General features: G+C 39.0%; 2 protein-coding genes across 2 annotated transcripts in view; both read left to right on the forward strand.

The window, feature by feature from the left end:
• The window catches only part of LOC140931500 (uncharacterized), a 2,888-nt gene extending 1,673 nt beyond the window's left edge, over positions 1-1,215 (forward strand). Inside the window, exon 3 of the mRNA XM_073381309.1 lies at positions 1-1,215. This exon is cut by the window's left edge and continues 227 nt beyond it. Within this exon, the coding sequence (XP_073237410.1) occupies positions 1-934 (934 nt within the window). The 3' untranslated portion in view covers positions 935-1,215.
• Positions 1-19,034, forward strand: part of LOC140930305 (uncharacterized) — a 280,280-nt gene that overhangs the window by 168,936 nt on the left and 92,310 nt on the right. The gene's annotated exons all lie outside the window — the stretch shown is intronic.

Genomic DNA, 19,034 nt, shown 5'->3' on the forward strand with positions numbered 1-19,034 from the left:
AGAGAAAGAAAAACAAAAGGGAGAATTTGAGAAAGCAGACCAATCCAAGAAGGTAGATGGAGGTAAAAAGAAAGTAGACTCGAGAGAAACAGAAGAAGTAGAAAGATCAAGTAAAGAGCCAAAAAGACGAGATGTAACGAAAGTAGAGGAGGAAAAATTGAAACTAGGCAAAGACGTAAAGAAGGCAGATAAAAACAAGGGGAAAGGCGACGGACATGCAAAGAAAACAGGCGTAGGGCGAGAAGAGGTAACAAGGGCAGAGAAACAACAACAAGGAGATTTGAAGAGAGGAGATAAAGAGGAAGAGAGACAAGGAAAAGGAAACAGAGCAGATAAGAAGGAAGGGAAAGCATGTGATATGACAAAGGAAGAAAAAGAGAAACAACAGGACGCAAAGCAGGCAGGAAATGAGGAGGGGAAAGCGGATTCAAAGAAAGTAGATGCGAAGGAAGAAAAAGATGTTGAGAAAGTAATCGAGGAGAAACGAGAAAACGCAACAAGGGCACAAAAAACAAAAGAAAATGCTAAAAAAGCTGATAAGGAGAAAGGGAAGGAGGATGTTAAGAAAGTAGAGAAAGAGAAAGAAGAACGTGAAAATGTTAAGGGAGCAGACAGGGACAAAGAGAAACCACAAGATGTATCAACAAGGGCAGAAAAGGAGAAGGAAAGAAATGCGAAGAAAGCAGACAATGTAAAAAAAGAGCAAGGGGTGAACACAGCAAAAGTAGAAAATGAGAAGCCAGAAGATGCACCAAAGGCAGCGAGAGATAAACGTGAAAAAGATGTAACGAAAACAGATAAAGAGGAGAAACTGAAGAAAGATACAAAGAAGACGGCGGGAGACAAAGAGAAAGAACAAGAAGACGACCATGGCGATGATGAAAATGCCTCATTAGCAAGTTTGGTGCGGAAGGGAAAGAAAGCTAAGGCGTGAAGGATTCTGACTTTTTTTGGACAAGTGATTTTATTGTTTTGTTACGTTTTTTAAGAAATATAGGTCAACCGCGTTTATATATTTCTTCAAGCTAGCCTATTCGCCACTAAATGAGGAGGGGACTGGAGCCGAACTGTGCCCCCCAGTTGCTTCTGGGATCGTTACTTGGAAAGCCATCCCTAGTAAGTGTCCCAGAAGCCTTTGCGAAAGTTAGCTCGACCCAGTTTCGGTGGCGAATAGCTCAAAAGCTAAGCGCATTTTACATCACATCTCTTGCTGAGCTTCAGGAATTTTCACAGTTCAAAGTGCTGAGTGAACTTCTTGCTGCAAAATGTTGACTGAGCAAAATAATCAACCTGCAATCCCCGAATCTCTTGCTGACCGGAGTATTTAACTCGAAGATTAAGATTTACCATCGAACAAAACACGGTGTATTGAAAGAGACCGCCGACGATTATTTTATATTGGACTTGGCATTCAGAACGCCGAAAACTATTGTTAATTTAAAAAAATGAAATTAATTCCTAGTAATTTATGTGCAAGTCAGATCATTATACTTTTCTGCGAAACTGTCCACCTACCCCTCCCCTCAGGCAACATGATACCTTGACATTTTGCGGTTTGCGGTTTTCCATGAAAAACCTGATGCTAAAGGTCTCTTTTAACACTTCTCACTTAAGGCAAAATGTTGGCTTAGGGGAGGGGAAGGTGGGCAGGTTTCTAATCTGTGCTCGTCTTTGTTTCGTTTCGTACCCTTTTAATGAAAAATAAACAAATGAATAAGTAAATAGATGATGATTTACAAGTAGGAGATCTACATAGAAGATCCTTGTCCATTTCTTTTTTACCTGTGATTGATTGTTTTCAGAAATAAAAAAAACTATTGATTATCCATTGAACTCAACGCGAATTTTTTACAGGCTCTTTAGTATGAATTTCAAAATCGTATTTATTCGATTAACAGCCCTGGGCGCTTATTAAATTTTTTGACCTTGAGAGTGGGTGCTTATTCAAGGCTAGGCACTTATTAGATTTTCACTGTTTTCAGCAAGTGTAGTATGTTTATTTTGCAACAAAACAATAAATGGTAATAATAAAATTCGAAGATGTAACAAATCAAGGTTTGTGTAAAATACTCTGAAGAAAACTCCGTCTTCGGGGCAGTAGCTTATTAGTTAAGTAACTGTAATATCAAAACAGGAAGGTATTCAGGTATTTCCGATGTTTCGAACGGTTAAGCCGTTCTTCTTCGAGTGATTTATTGAAGAAACGGAAAACATGCAAATTCTGCGACCTTCTCAAATCGATGGTTTTTAAAGACTAGAAAGGCTAGCGTTCAATCTAAAACAGCACCAAACACCTTTTCCCGGCCTATTTTGTCAAAATCGCAAAAGGGAAAAAATTTCCAATTTTTGACCAAAAAGCCTTTGAAAAAATGCAAATTTTGCGACCTTCTAAAATCGATGTTTTTATAGACTAGAACGGTTACTTTTTAATCTACAACGTAACCAAACACCTTTTCTGGCCCTATTTCGCCAAAAACGAAAGGAAGAAAAAATGACAAATTTTTGACTAACCCCTTTTGGCAAAATGCAAATTGTGCGACTTTCTTAAATCGGTGTTTTCATAGACTAGAAAGGCTACTTTTTAATCTAAAACGTAACCAAACACCTTTTCTGGCCCTTTTTCTCCAAAAACGAAAGGAAGAAAAAATGACAAATTTTTGACCAAAACCATGGACTAACCCCTTTGGAAAAATGCAAATTTTGCGACTTTCTTAAATCGATGATTTATAGATTAGAAAGGCTACTTTTCAATCTAAACCCTATATTTTTGAAAACCGAAAAAGACCCCTGACCTATACAAAGTGTTAAATAACCTAACATGCTATCACGCGTTTTTTTTTCTTTTTTAAGAGCGGGCGAGGCGAAAGGGAAAAAAGTCTTCCCGTGAGAGACAAAGAGGGACAGTAGGGAGAGGGCGTGATCTCAGGCTATCGTAAAAAAAGAAACCCTGCGAAATATTACCGTCTCATAAAAACGCGAAATTACCGTAAATCCTCTATTAAACCACCCCCTCTCAAATAAGCGCCTTCTCTCCAATAAGCGCCCCCTTTTCTGGGGGAGAAAGTTAATAAGCCCCGCCCTCTCAGGCCCCCTCCCCTCCCCCTTATTATTCTTCATTAATAAATGATAAACTGTATTAATCAATCTCGACTGTAAAATTTCCTGTGGACTGATTCAGGATGGTTTATGTTTGATCCTCGGCTGGACAACTTCCAACTTCGTGTACTTCAGTTTTTCCACCTTGTATTTTGGTTCTTTATTGAGAACTGATACCATCGTCTTTGACGGTAAATATCAATAAGGTGTCATAATTGGAATCACATTCACATTCCTCACGTTCAGTGTCATTGTCAAGGAAGTTTCCCCTAAACTGATGCTTCGCGCGCGAGCGGAGCCCCATACCTAAGAAAATTTGGTCATGACGTCAGCGTACGACCGAACGCTGACCGTACAGACGCTGGGGGAGGGAGAGGGAAGTCAGGCGTCAGCCCGTCGGGGGAGGAGTATGTTGTAGCTGAGGTGAAATTTTTGCACTTCAAGCACCCTGCTCGTTTCGGTGGTAAATCATATGGCCGCCCGGACTTTTAGAGGAAAAAAAAAACAAAAAGTCTTTCTTTCCACTAGTCTACAGTAACTTGGATAACAGGGAAAGAGCTAGAGCGAGAAATAAATAACAACGGAGACCAATTTCGTTGGAAGAAAAACATGAAAATTATATAGCGGCAGTGAGAGTGTGCTGCACATGCAAAGTTGTTTTTTCGGCTAATTAGAAAAAAAGTGTGCTGCACGTGCAAAGTTTTTTTGCTAATTAGAAAAAAAATGTGCTGTACGTGCAAAGTTTGTTTTTTGCCAATTAGATCTGTTGTTGTTGTTTTTTTTAACCGTTCTCGTTGCTTTCACCTTGTTTTAACTCTTCCATAGCCGGCGCCGGTTCTTTTTAGGGCGAAGGAAGAAATCGAGGATGCGCGTTAGAGACCTTACGACCCGACAACAGCGACGTCCATGAAAACGTGGCTGAAAAATTCACTTCACATCCTTTCACTTTTTTCGCAATTATTCCAAAGGGCTCAGTTACTTAAAAGAAGGGAATTCGGGTTCCAGCTGAAGAGAAGGGAGAAGGGGTACTTTATACAGGCTTCAGGTATATGAAAGGGTAGGGACCTCACTGGTTGAATTGTGTGAAAGGGTAGGGAAATCCGCCATTTCTGTCGATACTAGGCCCAATGGCTGAAAGATGAATATTTTTATGGCTGTGAAAAGCTTTCTGGTTTTGTGACTTATTTAAGACAGTGCATTTACAGCAGTTGAAGGGATGCAACGTTCTTAACTAGGTATGTGAAAGGGGTACCGTTTGTCAATAGAAGGTATACGTAAGGGGGCTCCCTTTATGTCAGAAATGGTATATAAAAGGGTTAAGGGGTGGAGCTCGGGGTGTAGCCTCCCCGTATAAAACTTTTTTGAGTATAGTATGATTTAAATGTTCTAAGAGAAGTAATAATTTTACTTATCGTTAAATGTAAGCTCGCTAGTGTAGTGAGTACCTTACTTTAATCACATTTCGATTCCTACAAATGTGATGAACATAATTTTATTTTGCGCTCAAAAGCTCAGAATATAGTTACTCATATATAGGCTTTTGTACATTATGCTAGCATTAATTTTTTCGTGAGTTTTTAGTGAGGCAAAAGCAGCATTATTCGATCATTTTAATGGCATTTTTTCTAAAGAATTATGTTTTTCTTTTCTCAGTGAAAAGAAAAAATTTAAACATTTTTAATGAGAAAATGTCGGCTTAAACTCGAAATTCAAGAAAAAAAAAAACGATAAAATTTCACCTTTATACAGCCGTGTAGAGGAACGTTTTTCTTTTTGCGGTAGAAAAGACTATTCACTTGTTTTTGTTCGCGTTAGCGTTTAAAATTGATGAAAAAGCCTCCGATTATGAGCATTATCCGAGCATTTTAGGATCTTTTTTTAGGAAAGACCGAGCATCTTAGTGTGAAAAATGGCGCATTTTAGTGGGGAACCAAAAGCACCTACAAAGCGGGGGGAGCAATTTCTACCCCTATGCCAGTTGAAATACTCGTCACTGTTCGACGTAAGATTTACTATTTATCTCATTCTCACCAATAAATTGTAAGAATATATATTTTCCTGAGGCCCTCGAAGCTCGGGCTCTGCAGAAGACTACAATACAAATCAACTAAAGCGCGTTTACGCCCGAGTCGAGTGTACTCGAGAAACGCGAAACGAGTATTGTGAAAGCTCGTGCGTGAGCCTCACGCGCCAAATGAGACTGGGTCCTAAAAAGAAATCAATATGGCGACGTAGTGGACACTCAGAGCGCGTGTGTTTTTAAATTGGACACAAAGTAACATAATTAGACTTCAGGAACTCCGATTTGACCTCCATCGTTTCTTTAACTTATTCTTCAAGGCTTGGCGTCATTTGTGGCATAGAAATTCACGGATGTGGCATGGTAGAAGCTGTGAAAAATCAAGCACAAGTCTTGTGAGGTATGCTTAACTTTGCTTAACTTGAGCTGACGTTTAAAATCATCAAGTAATCCTAAGAGAGCCCTTTCCCGGGCTTTTAATCATCCCCGTCCTCTAATATGGGGTCCTTGAAATACAGGTTTCACTGTATATCAAGCCTGGGGAGGGGTTGGGTGGGAGAACTTAAGGACGTTTTGGGTGAAGATGTGGCTCAGGAGCAGACACCAAGACACCAAGATGTTGGTTGAAAAGTGATGACGTGAAGCGAAATTTTTCAAGACCTTCTTTGAGGTGTCTGGCTACTCCACACTTTAGAAAAAGAAGGAAACTGCACAGAGTCTACTTTTGCAAAGATTCTGGGATTGTTGCTACACTGTAATAATAATAATAATATTAATAATAATAATAATAATAATAATAATAAATATTTATATAGCGCCTATACTTTTCAGTGCTAAGCGCTTTACAATGCTTCAAAAAAGTCTCGCTTAAAAAGAAAGGTCTTCAATTTAGATTTAAAGAAAAATTGGCCAATAGGTGACTGGCACATCTCCAGCAACGATCCCAAAAACAAGTGCAGGATGCAGTTTGGCTCTATTTCTCATCTTGTTTTCCCCTTCCTTTTTGTGGAGTGTTTGATGTAGCTTCTCAAACGAACAATAACATGAACGCTCTTAAGTGCAGTGTTTAAGTCTCACTTTCTTGGAGATTACAGTTTAGATAAGAAATGAGGGAGCAATTAATTCTACACGATTTACTCACTAAAGGTTTTTCACTTTCTACTTTATCGGCGGTTGAGTTTCTTCAGGATATTGACTTTTTATATCATATTTGTTGATTTGTTTCTGAATTGATTTTATTAGTATTCGTGTCTTCGTTTTTTTTTACCGCTGAAGTATTCACTTGTTCCAAAGTAATCAAAGCTTCCAAGTGATAGAATTTGTGGAACTACCTGTTCCGGAAAAGCTCTAAATCACATTAATCCTTTATAAGCTTTCTTCGCAAAACATGAGTGGCTTCGGTCACGCAATGGTTCTTATTCCCAGTTTCCACAGTCTCCACTAGGAATGCCTGGGACCATGACCACCTTTTGTGTCCTAAATACGAAGAAAAAAACAGCTTGAAGATTATGAGTCTCGCTGCTTACAAAAGCAAGACTACTAATTGACGAAATTGAAAACTAAGTTCACAAAATGTTACTGTAATTAAAATTCTATACCCAAAACACTATTCCACACTTGTTTGCCAGTACACCTCTGTATTTCCTGAAAAAAATGTTAAAGATAAAGTAAACAAGATGCCTAACGTTGTTCCCGTGGGATGCATTGGTCTATGGAAGCATAATGGCGTTTTATCTGAATATGGAAAAATTAGGAAAATCAGAAAGATGTGTCATGTTATGAGTCTTGATGAGCAGGTTACCTGTATGCTTATGACTGAATTTATAGTTGTCAGTGGTTGCAAGCATGGAGTTGATCTTGTTTTGATCTATCGCCATGTAGTTACTTTCGTAGCACAATTTGGATAAGAAAAAGAAGGTTATTTTGCATCAAAACAAGGTTTACCTGTGTAACTTAAATTGGAATGTTCATGGAAAGAAGTAATGGAGAACATAATGCTTTTATTAACCTGAACGGGAACTACATGTATATGTATAAAGATACATCATATCTTGGTTGTAAGTTGCCACAGGTAAGTTTTTCAAAGAGAAATATATATTGCAGTTTTAGGTTAATGGAACAAAACAAAACAAAACATCTGCTTGCTCTATCCAAGGTTCGATGAAGTTCGATGAAGTTCCAATGTTTTAATCCAAGATGAAAGTTTAATATTCCAAGATGCTATTGATCCAATTAAAAATTAATTGCAATGTGTTTCCAAGGTCTCAAAGTTAACATAGTTCCAATTGTTATCCATGTTTCCAAGGTATAATAAGTTCACTAAGGTCTGAATCCGTGTTCCATCCAGAAGTCCAACCCATGTTGAAAGCGAGTTGTTGATGGACAAGGACAATTTTTTCATGATTTCACCACCAATCGTCAAGAGTACAAGTTGAAATTTATGCAATTTAACCTCCCATCATTATGGTGTTTTTGATAAGTAAAGAAAAAACTGAACTCTAGCTCTGCTTGGCAAATACTGGCGAACTCTGACTAGAAAAATTTATCTGAAATCACGTCCCTGAACCAGACGCTACCAAACCTTAAGAAAAATCTAGACCTAAACAAAAAAGAATTATGAAGGGAAAAAACCCAAAATAAAAAGAAGCAATTTGGCCAAGGTCACCTCCAGTGACTTGCCAGTATCCCGAAGGATTTCACTGGTTAACAAGCCATCCTAAACCTGACAAGTGACAAATTTGGCAAGGAACATTCTGAAACGTTCTTCAGAGGAAGCAAATCGATTAAAAATCGGTAAAGATTTTGTACAATCCCATGGGTCAGCTTGGAAGAAGAAATAATGGATAAAGATTTTATGCAATCCTATTGGCTGGCTTTGTAATTTGTTCGTACAATGGAAAACAAACCAAACCGGATTTTTCATCCCCTGGAAAAGCAAGAGAAAAATGGAAAAACATTAGGAAAGGAATTAAGAGAAGGTGAATGAATAGCTGAAAAGCATTGCAATGCCCACTTTGTTTTAATGTCTTTCAGATAATTTTTTTAAAATAAAACTTTGTGCTTTCTCCCATTTTGCTACAACCAATAGCCTTAACTGCTGCCTCCGCTGCCTGAAGATTGATAGAAATTAACATTTTAATGAAGTCAACTGTGCAAAAACAATTTGGGATGAGATAGAGTTAGACTACAAGCAGTCTTTTTTTTCTTAGTCTGTTGAGCAAAACGCGTAAGACACGCAAATGACTACATGCATGACTGAAGGCATGAGACGTGAGAGGTCTACCTGCAAAAGCCAGAGAGTATGATCTTTCACAGTCTAGTAATTTTTTGGTGTGAAAACTGAATTGTTGATAGGCCAAGGACGTGAAACGTGACTTAGAGTTTCCTTGAACAACAGAGGTTTTCCTTCTTTTCTTTTTAATGGGTAGCTTATGCAGTGCATAGAGTCAATTCTGAACCAATTTGACTGAGCAAATCTTAATTTTGGCCACTAGTCTCAGAGGTCATGAAGCTGGTCTATTTCTGACATATTGATAAGTCATTTCCTGTGGTTTACAATGTATGTTTTGAATGAGATCACCCAAGGCCTAGCTGCTTTGTTGTTTGCAGGATGTTGAATTCTCATGGGATAGTGTTCTACACATCCTAATTGTAGCTTAACTAAAGCCAATCCAACTATAGACAATTGCCCTGCAAGTCACTCAAGATCATTCTTTAGGCGCCGATTTGTTGTGTTTGTTTTTTCTTGAGATTCAATGTAACCAAATCTTTGTTCTATTATATAGTTTGATGTCCTATAGTGAATCTGTTGGTGATTAATTTTGTTTTAGCTTTTTAAAATAAACAGTCTTCCAGTGTATGCAACTTTCTGTTACATGTATAAGTTCTAAAGCAAGACCTAAAGCATTCCTCATCAGTGAGGAGAGGCTTTGAGCATTTAAGTAGCGATCACGTCACTCACCCAGAGAGATGAAACCTTCTTACTTACTCTTCACTCTTTACCTAATGTTTCTATTTTTGGGAAATGTGACAAACATTCCTGCAGTGCTTCAGCCATCATCAACTTGTCATTGGTTTAAATTGTTGAAAGTTTGTTGTCAACTCTTCATGCATCAGCCAATAGTATTTTGCATTGTGAGGCCAATTCTGCTCTGGTTATGTGGGCAGCCTCTCTATTTTCTTCTCGGGCTGCAGCCCTTGTTTCTCGCATCTCTCAGCTTTGCCGCTCACCACTCGCATGCATGTGCACTCCCCTCACTACATCTGAAGAAAATGAGAGACTGCTCACAGTCTAGGATAGGGTTAATTATTTGACAGCCCGTGGAGCCAAATTATGAAATATCATAATGCACTTTCTCCATCAAAAAAAGACAAAATTTGGAACAAACACAAAATTATTTTGTGGAGTTATTGTCCCTATATCTACACAGAATTTTTATCTATATTGCAGTTTGATGATGTTATTAGCTTGTGTGGGAACTTCAGAAACAATGGCCCCCATGGTACCCACAAGAAATCATTTAAAATGGTGCAATTCTCTCCCTGCTTGTGAAAAGTCTTTCGTTACTATAAAGGAAAATGCCATTTGTAAACTGCCCTGTCAAATAGACACATATTCACTTGCCATGGGTAGTTAGAAGGGCTTTAAATGCACTATACAACAGAAATAAAACTGAAACTTAATTTGTTTTGCAAGTTTTAAGAAACAGGAATTTACTGTGATTAAATAGTATTTAAAACACCAAAATTGACTCTGTCACGTTTTATAAACATAGAACTAAAATAGTTTTTGGAATTTCCAGAAGATCAAATTAGTCACTTACAGCTGTAATACTGTCCAGCTATATTTTGGGAGGCAGAGAGTTTGGGAGAAGGGGACATGGGTGCATTGTGGAAATGTCCCAGTTAAAAATAATGTCAATTGTTTCTTGTTTAAAAAGGCTAAGGATGCATAGCAGCTGTACACTCAAGCCTAGCCTGCATAGCAGTCTTGCTCCTTTTTGCCTCGCGCATCTTTTCGCTTTTGCCCCGCTTGGCCTAGATTCAACGGAAACGACTGCTACCCAGTCTAACTCAAGCCAGAAAAAAGTGTTGTTATAATCTATACTTCTCTTAAGCAATAGACCATACTTTCTATGGTTTTACTGGCGTGATAACCCATGCAGGATGTTGGGAGAACACTCGAAAAGCTTCTACAAGCTTTTACAAGCTTTTCTCATGTTCTCCCAACATCCCAAGTGGGTTATCACGTCAGTAAACCCATAGAAAGTGCCGTCTATTGCTTTCATAAAATAACTTTAAGTTTTCTATGAGTTTACCGGCACAATATACCATAGGTTTTTAACCAATCAGAGCGCGCATACTATCTTAGTTGTTTTATGAAAAGTGTTAAACCACTACATCAGGCAGTTGGCAGCACAATAAACCCCCACTATGGGGGTCTTCTTTGGAAACCTGTGTGGCCCCTTTTTCTCTTCAATAATGTTAGAGTACCAATGAAGAAAAGATATTGCCGTCCAGCAGGCTGCAAAGAATGTCAGTTTTACAGCTTGTCCCTTGGTCTAGCTGTAGCTCGCACGTACTAGCCCAAGAGTCATTTTAACAAGCCCCCCAAATTTTTTGACAAGTGGAATTTGACCATTTAATTATTAATAAAGAAAGTAATTTATTATTACTTTCTTTATTAATTCATTTTATTTAAAAAAACTGTAATAACGTCATGGGTGATGAATTTCTCCTTAATCTTGGTTTGAAATTTCAGCGTTGATTTACAATTTCACAGGTGAGGTTACAATATTACCATGGCAACCTTCTGTATGTCTCAGTGCCAAGATGGCAGCAAAGTTTTTTTAAAAATGTTATGAAAGAAGATCTCAGGGCATTAAAAGACGCTTTATAAAACTTAAACTCACAAATGAGCACATCAAGAAGGATTCTATCAGGTATTTTGTCGAAAAATTCTGGAAATATTATAAACTTAAGCTCTAAATGTTTCAGTGTGTGAAGTTCTCAATCGATAAGTATATAGATTTAGCGTGGGCTAGAAGCGAAGCTCTCGTTGATAAATTCATAATTTAAATCAAACAATGTACTTGTAATCCACAAATCAGTAAACTTTAGGGCACATTCATGTGACTTTTGAGGCAAAGGCTAAGTGATTTTAGCGAAAAATAACTTGACAGTCCAAGAGTGAAACAAGTTTCTCATCGAGTTAATAGTCTTATATGTACACCCAAAAATATCAATCATGTTCGATCACAGTAGATTAGGCCTGGAAAACCAATTCTTCCCAAGCAAAATAACCTAGTGGGCCACCACCTTAATTTTAAAAGGTTAATCCATAGTCTCGCCAGCCAATTCGTTGGAGAGACTATGAATGATAATTGGACAGCCGCAAAATATAATTTTATGAAACACACGATAGTCCCCAGTGGCAGCCAATTTACACGTTGCACCCAAATAATTTACAGTTAACAACAGCGAATGTTATGCCTTCCATTGCCAAGAAAAAAAATGTAATTATTACTCCAAAAGTTTAAAAACAGAAGGTGGTCTTTTAGTGATAATTTCACTATTGAAACTAATGACGAGGCCCAAATCTCTTAACGAAAACACAAGATCTTGTTTAGCTGGATTGAAGAGGTGCCTGGAGTTTTTGCACACTTTAGTGTGCACACATTTAACAATTAAATTGGCCTTCTTCTGACATTTTAATAGACACTGAAGTCTTTTGTAAATAATAGTACACTCTGATGTTCTTTAGTTTTAAAGTATGTTTAACAACATGTTTCTGTACATTATGGGTTCCCATGAATTTTCAAGGAACCAAAAAATTGTTAGATATAGTTTCCCATAATCTCTGGGCACAGAACCGAAAAATAATTTGAAATCCCAGCACTTGGTGACTTGGGTGACTTTAGTGACTAGGGTGACTAGGCTGATTAGGGTGAATTGGGTGACTAGAGTAGCTAGGGTGACTTGGGTGACTAGGGTGACTTGGGTGACTTGGGTGACTAGGGTGACTTGGCTGACTAGAATGACTTGGGTTACTAGTGTGACTAGGGTGACTAGGTTGACTGGGGTGACTTGGGTGACTTGGGTGACTTGGGTGACTAGGGTGACTTGGCTGACTAGAATGACAAGGGTTACTAGCATGACTAGGGTGACTTGGGTGACTTGGGTGACTAGGGTGACTTGGCTGACTAGAATGACAAGGGTTACTAGCATGACTAGGGTGACTAGGTTGACTGGGGTGACTTGAGTGACCAGGGTGGCAAGGGTGACTAGGGTGACTTACGGAACTAGGGTGACTTCGGTGACTAGGGGTTACTTGTGTGACTAGGGTGACTAGGGTGACTTGCATGACTAGGGTCACTAGGGTGACTTTGGTTACTTGGGTGACTAGAGATTACCAGGGTGACTAGGATGACCTTGGATACTAAAGTGACTAAGGTGGCTTGGGTGACTTAGGTGACTAGGATGACTAGGGTGACAAGGGTGACTTGCATTACTAGATTGACTAGGGTGACTTGGGGGACTAGGGTAACTAGGGTGACTTGGCTGACTAGAATGACTTGGTTTACTAGTGTGACTAGGGTGACCTAGGTGACTAGGGTGACTAGGGTGACTAGGGTGACCAGGGTGACTAGAGTGACTAGGGTGACTAGGATGACTAGGGTGACTAGAGTGACTAGGGTGACTTAGGTGACTAGGGTGACTTGGGTGACTAGGGTGACTAGGGTGACTAGGGTGACTTGGGTGACTAGGGTGACTAGAGTGACTAGGGTGACAAGGGTGACTAAGGTGACTAGGGTGACTTGGGTGACTAGGGTAACTAGAGTGACTAGGGTGACTAGGGTGACTTAGGTGACTTGGGTGACAAGGGTGACTAGGGTGACTAGAGTGACTAGGGTGACTTGGGTGACTAGGGTGACTAGGGTGACAAGGGTGACTAAGGTGACTAGGGTGACTGGGGTGACTGGGGTGACTAGGATGACTTGGGTGACTAGGGTGACTAGGGTGACTTGGCTGACTAGAATGACTTGGTTTACTAGTGTGACTAGGGTGACTAGGGTGACTTAGGTGACTAGAGTGACTAGGGTGACAAGGGTGACTAAGGTGACTAGGGTGACTGGGGTGACTAGGATGACTTGGGTTACTAGTGTGACTAGGGTGACTAGGATGACTAGGATGCCTTGGATGACTATGATTATGGGGTTGAGAGGTTGAGGTGACAAGACTGGAATGAAAGGAATGACCAGGACCCGTGTGATGTATACGACGGCTAAAATGACTGAGTTGACTAGGATGTTTTTTCAATCTGTGCTTTTCAATAATGTGTGATTTATATAACTGTGTTAATTTGGATGACTGGATGATTGGGATGAATGCACTGACTAGGGTGACTACAATAACTACAATGACTAGGATGATAACACAAGTAGGATGACTAAGTGAAGTGAAGTGAAGTGATGCCTTTATACAAGAGGGTAAACAGGTGACAGTTATGATCTAAACTGATAAACTTGTGGTCCTTTAGAAACATAAAATCAACGCTGATAAACCATCCAAGATCTATTTTCGATTTGAGATTATTTGCCATAATTCAAATAAGGCCCAAACATTCTTATGATATCTTTTACTGCCCTTTTCACAAACATGTGAATTCTGAAGTTCAAAAGGCAACTGACGATTGCGTTTTTCGCTGCCGTCAATCATCTTAAGGGACCTCTTAGGAAACAAACCTTTACTTCAACGGGTTCAAAAGGTCATGATCTGTTTTGTGAGTTTCTGTGTTTCAAGGTTCGTTGCTTGTGATCGTAATTATGATTGACAGCAGCGAAAAACGCAAGTGTGAAGGCGGCTCTTGAACTTTAGAGTTTGCATGTTTGTGAAAAGCGCAGTAATATCCCAACTATTAACTTTGCACAGTTAATTGTAAACTTGGAAAATACTATTATGGAATTGGATTTTGCCAATAAATTTAACAACATGACCTCATAATGACATCATAATGACGGCAAGGAAGGTTAAGCTGCTACTCAAGGCAACTGTATATGAAATTGAATTTTATAAAGAAGGAGGAGTTGGAAGAGAATTCAAATTATAGTTTTAAACCAATAGAAGATGTGAAACTGAGAAGCACCAAATAAAAAAAAATAGTATTGGTGTTAGTGAGAGTAAAATTCTTATAGATGCCACAATTCCATTTCAAAGCTTTGGGGGTATGAGGAAATGAAGAACCCCCCGGTGTCTACCACGTAAACAACAAGATAGTTTTATGGCTTCCGAGGATCCCACTGGGTTAGCTAACAAATTAAATGATTTCTTCACTTCCGTCAGCAGTATTACTGTTCAAAAAGCCAGGGACTTATCTTTACATCATGGACTTAATGTAAATTCGGATGTGCCGACTCCTTTACACATATCCACCGACATTAGCCCCGAATTATTTGTGCTCCATCAAGTCACAGAAAATCAGGTAGAAAGGGTGATTAGAAGCCTACCATCTAACAAAGCTCCGGGAATGGACAAGATATCTTCTAGAATTCTTAAAGACAGTTTACCCAGTACGCTAACAACAATTACGCACATTATGAATAACTCTTTTGTTACCAACACATTTGCACATGCATGGAAAACAGCAGAGGTTACACCTATTCTCAAATGCGGTAACCCAGATGTCCCTAACAACTATCGCCCCATCTCATTATTACCAGTTGTCTCAAAAGTCACTGAAAGGTTGCTACATGGACAACTTATGGAGCATCTAATTAGAAATAATAAACTGGCAGCACCTCAGAGCGGAAATAGAAAGCTTCACTCGACAGAAACAGCTCTGTTGTACGTTACGGATCAGTTGCTCCAGGCTATGGATAGCAAGAAAGTTTCCATCCTGGTCTTATTAGATATGTCTAAAGCATTTGATAGTATTCGACACGACATCTTGTTATCCAAGCTACGATATCTCGATTTTTCCCAGGGTGCGTTGGATTGGTTTCAGAGTTACCTTTCTAACCGACAACAGTACGTTTGAATTGGTGACGCAGTTTCTAAAGTACTCCCACTTGAGTTCGGAGTTCCGCAAGGCTCTATTTTAGGTCCGGTTTTGTTTACAATCTATGTTAACGACCTCCTTTCTGTTCCTAAACGTTGTCTATCTGCCTCCTATGTTGATGACTGTAAATTGTATTTGTCCTTTTCACCTGCTGAATTACCTACGTCCATCCTCGCCTTAAATGAAGATCTTACGAGAATATCTCAGTGGTGCTGTAAAAACTCTCTTTTGATTAATCCGGACAAAACTAAGGTTCTTGCTGTTGGATTACCACAACTTTTAAAGAAACTGTCATCATTCAGTATAACACTTTTTGACAAGGAAATAACACCTGTGCCTGTCGTTAAGGACTTGGGTGTTCTTCTCGACACACGCCTCAGTTATAACCAACATATCACTGAGACTGCCTCAAAATGCCTTTTTAAATTGTACCAAATTAACAGAATCAAGCATCTCCTGGATAGGAAAACACTTTTGTTAGTAATAAATTCATTTGTCTTTAGTAAACTCCAATATTGTTCAACTGTCTGGAGTAATACCAGCAGCAGCAATATTGACAAGTTACAAAAAGTCCAAAACTTTGCTGGACGAATTATTCTGGGACTAAGAAAGTATGACCATATTTCGGATGGGTTGCGATCGTTGAAATGGCTTCCTATTAGAGAGAAACTCATTCTAAATGACGCTACTATGATGCACAAATGTATTAACAAGCTTGTTCCAGACTATCTTGCTGATATGTTTAAATCACGTTCTCAAGTCCATAATAGACAAACTCGATCATCTGGTGCTTTGGATATGCCTTTATGTCGCCTGTAAACAGGGCAGCGCTCCTTTGCTTTCAGAGGAGCAAAACTCTGGAACTCCTTGAATGATAATATTAAGTCCTTAAAATGCCCCAGGAATTTTAGGCATCATCTTCCAAATGTTTTATTAAGTTGATATATTTTTTGTAATTATAATATTATTGTACCTACATTCTTAATTAATTTATATAAATTTGTATTTTTTATTCTATTGAGCTGAAAAGCCCACTTAGGGAGCATCAATAATCTGTATGTATATGTATATGTATGTATATGTATGTATAATCCAGATGAGAAGGTCAATATAGGGGCATTCCATGATGCAAAAAAAAAAAGTGTTTAGGGGGGAGGGGTTACTCACCTACAGATATGCGAGTAATAACCAAAATATAATAATAATAATAATAATAATAATAATAATAATGATGATGGTTTATTATATTATGCATGGTGGCATAAAAACTATGAATTACAATGTGCTTACATAAGTTACAACTAAAAATAAAATTACATTTGTTTCACAGGGACTGGGATTACAGGCTATTTATAAGTTATTTACAATTCAGATATAGATAAACGACAATACTAGAGATAACTAGACTCGTAAGATTAGTTAATTTTCACCATTGGCGGGAAAAAACTTGAACCGAAGCGTTTTGTTCTATACTGGAAGAGGCTAGAACTGCTACTGTTCCTAAGATGGTAAGAGTGGCATTCGGATCGCACGGGAGGGAGAAGGCGGTGCAGCTGGCCATCCGGGTTATTTTTGATATTGTGCCGCACTTTAAGACACAGGTGGTCGCGTCTATCCTCTAAACTGGTAATGTTTGCTTGTGCAAGAGCCTGTTGATAGTGGAGGTCAGGGTATACGATTCGCAGGGCCCTCTTCTGGATAGCTTCAAGCTGGTCAATGAGGAAGCGAGGAAGGCAAGTAGCCCAGACAACAGAAGAGTATTCTAGGACAGAGCAAACCAGGGCGCTATAGATAGTGACAAGGTCCACTGGAGGGACCCTAGCGCGCTTCAAGACCCTGAGAATGTGCAGTCGCTTAGACGCCTTGGAAACAATTTCGTTGGTGTTATTGTTCCACTTTAGGGTGTCACACAGGGTCAGACCAAGTACTTTGTAAGATGACACTGCCTCTAGAGGTAAATTATTGATGGAGAGCATTGGAGAGACAGGCTTGGTTTTGAGTGGACAAAATAATGGTCATGATCTTGCATTTTTTAGGGTTGAGGTTCATGTTGTTCTTCCGGAGCCCATTGCAAAATGCAGTTGATGTTGTTCTGCAGAGATGACGCCTCCCCCAAACTGGTGACCTATCATCCTACATTATAATTATTCTAAGTGATGATGACAAGTGATGATGACATGATTCACACCTATGTCAACATGTACATCACGTTTGTGAACCCTGTCATGGATGACATTAGAGACCAAGAACAGATCTAAACATGGGTGTAGAAAATAGCATTTTGGTCAGGCTCAGGATTTGGAGAACTGGGCGGCACACATCCACCAAGAATTTCTAGGAGTATTTATACTTAAACTCCCATGTTGTGCTATTTAGTGATCTTTTGATCTTATTTTTCCTTACCCAGAACCAATTAGCACAGTTTTTACCAACATAGTCTGCAGTCCTCATTTTATACCAATAGGAAAGACTAGGATGACTAGGATGATAAGGATAGCTAGGGTGACTGAAATAACTAAGATGACTTTGATGAATAGTGTGACTGTGTAGGATAACTTAAATACTGGGTACCAGGATGAGCCGGTTCAAGGATGACTAGGGTGACTTTTTTAACAAGGTTGACTGGGATGACTGGGATGACTACCATGACTAGTTACCAGAAGATGACTTAGATGACAATGATAACTGGGATGACTATGATGACTTTGATGACTAGAATGACTGAGATGACTAAAATAGCTAAGATGACTGGGATGACCAGGGTAACGGGATGACTAGGACAACAAGGGGGACTGAGATAACTAGGATGACTTGGATGACTTAGATGACTATGATGACTTTAAACTGGGATAACTGGGATGACTGGGATCACTTGGATAACAATGATGACTAGGATGAGTGATACAACTAGTTTGACTGAAATGGCTAAGATGACTGATGATTAAAATGACTTTGATAAATGGGATATCTGGGATGACCATGATGACTTGTGTAATAGGGATTACTATGATTACTGGGATGACATGGATGACTGTGATGACTTTGATGACTAGGATGATTGGGATGTCTGGGTTGACTAACATGACCGGAATGACTGTGGTGGCTGGAATGACTGGTGTGACTAGGATGACTGGGGCAACTGGGATGAGCAGGATGACTAGCATGACTAGGATGAATTGAACGACTACAATGACTGGGATAACTGGGATGACAAGGATAACTGTTATTACTGGGATCACTGGGATGGCTGTGATGGCTAGGGTGATTGGGATGACTAGGATAAAATGAGTGGGACAACTGGGATGACACTAAGGATGACTTAGATTACTAGGATGAGTGGGATGACTTGGATCACCAGGGAGGACTGGTGTGAGTTGGCTAGCTAGGATGACTGGGATGACTGTAATGACTGGAATTACTGGGATGACAAGGATGACTGAGATAGTGAGATAGAGTAGATGAAGTAGGGTGCAATTATGCAAATGTAGGATGCTTTTGTTAGTGTAAAACAATGTGTTAAACAAGATAGTAGCTTGTTGGTGTAGAAAATGACAACCAATTTATGATTTTTACAACTTCCTGTTATGTCATTTTATATACAGTTTAATAATGTTTCAGCTTACAACGTAACCTCTGCTTTAATCAAGAAACCTGAAAAAGATTTGCACTTTAAGGATATGTGGAGGGGGGTTTGGAAAATTGTGCATACCTTTTCTACAAAAATCCTAGCTATGTCCCTGTGTTTTATTGCTGAAGGGTATTTTAACTGTTTATTATCAAACTTGAGACGAGAGTTAATTCTCCACCGTAGAATTAATGGTTTAAGAATGAATGAATGAATAACTTTATTCAGTGAGGGTG

Source organism: Porites lutea, chromosome 3, assembly GCF_958299795.1.
Source record: "Porites lutea chromosome 3, jaPorLute2.1, whole genome shotgun sequence".
Taxonomy (NCBI): domain Eukaryota; kingdom Metazoa; phylum Cnidaria; class Anthozoa; order Scleractinia; family Poritidae; genus Porites; species Porites lutea.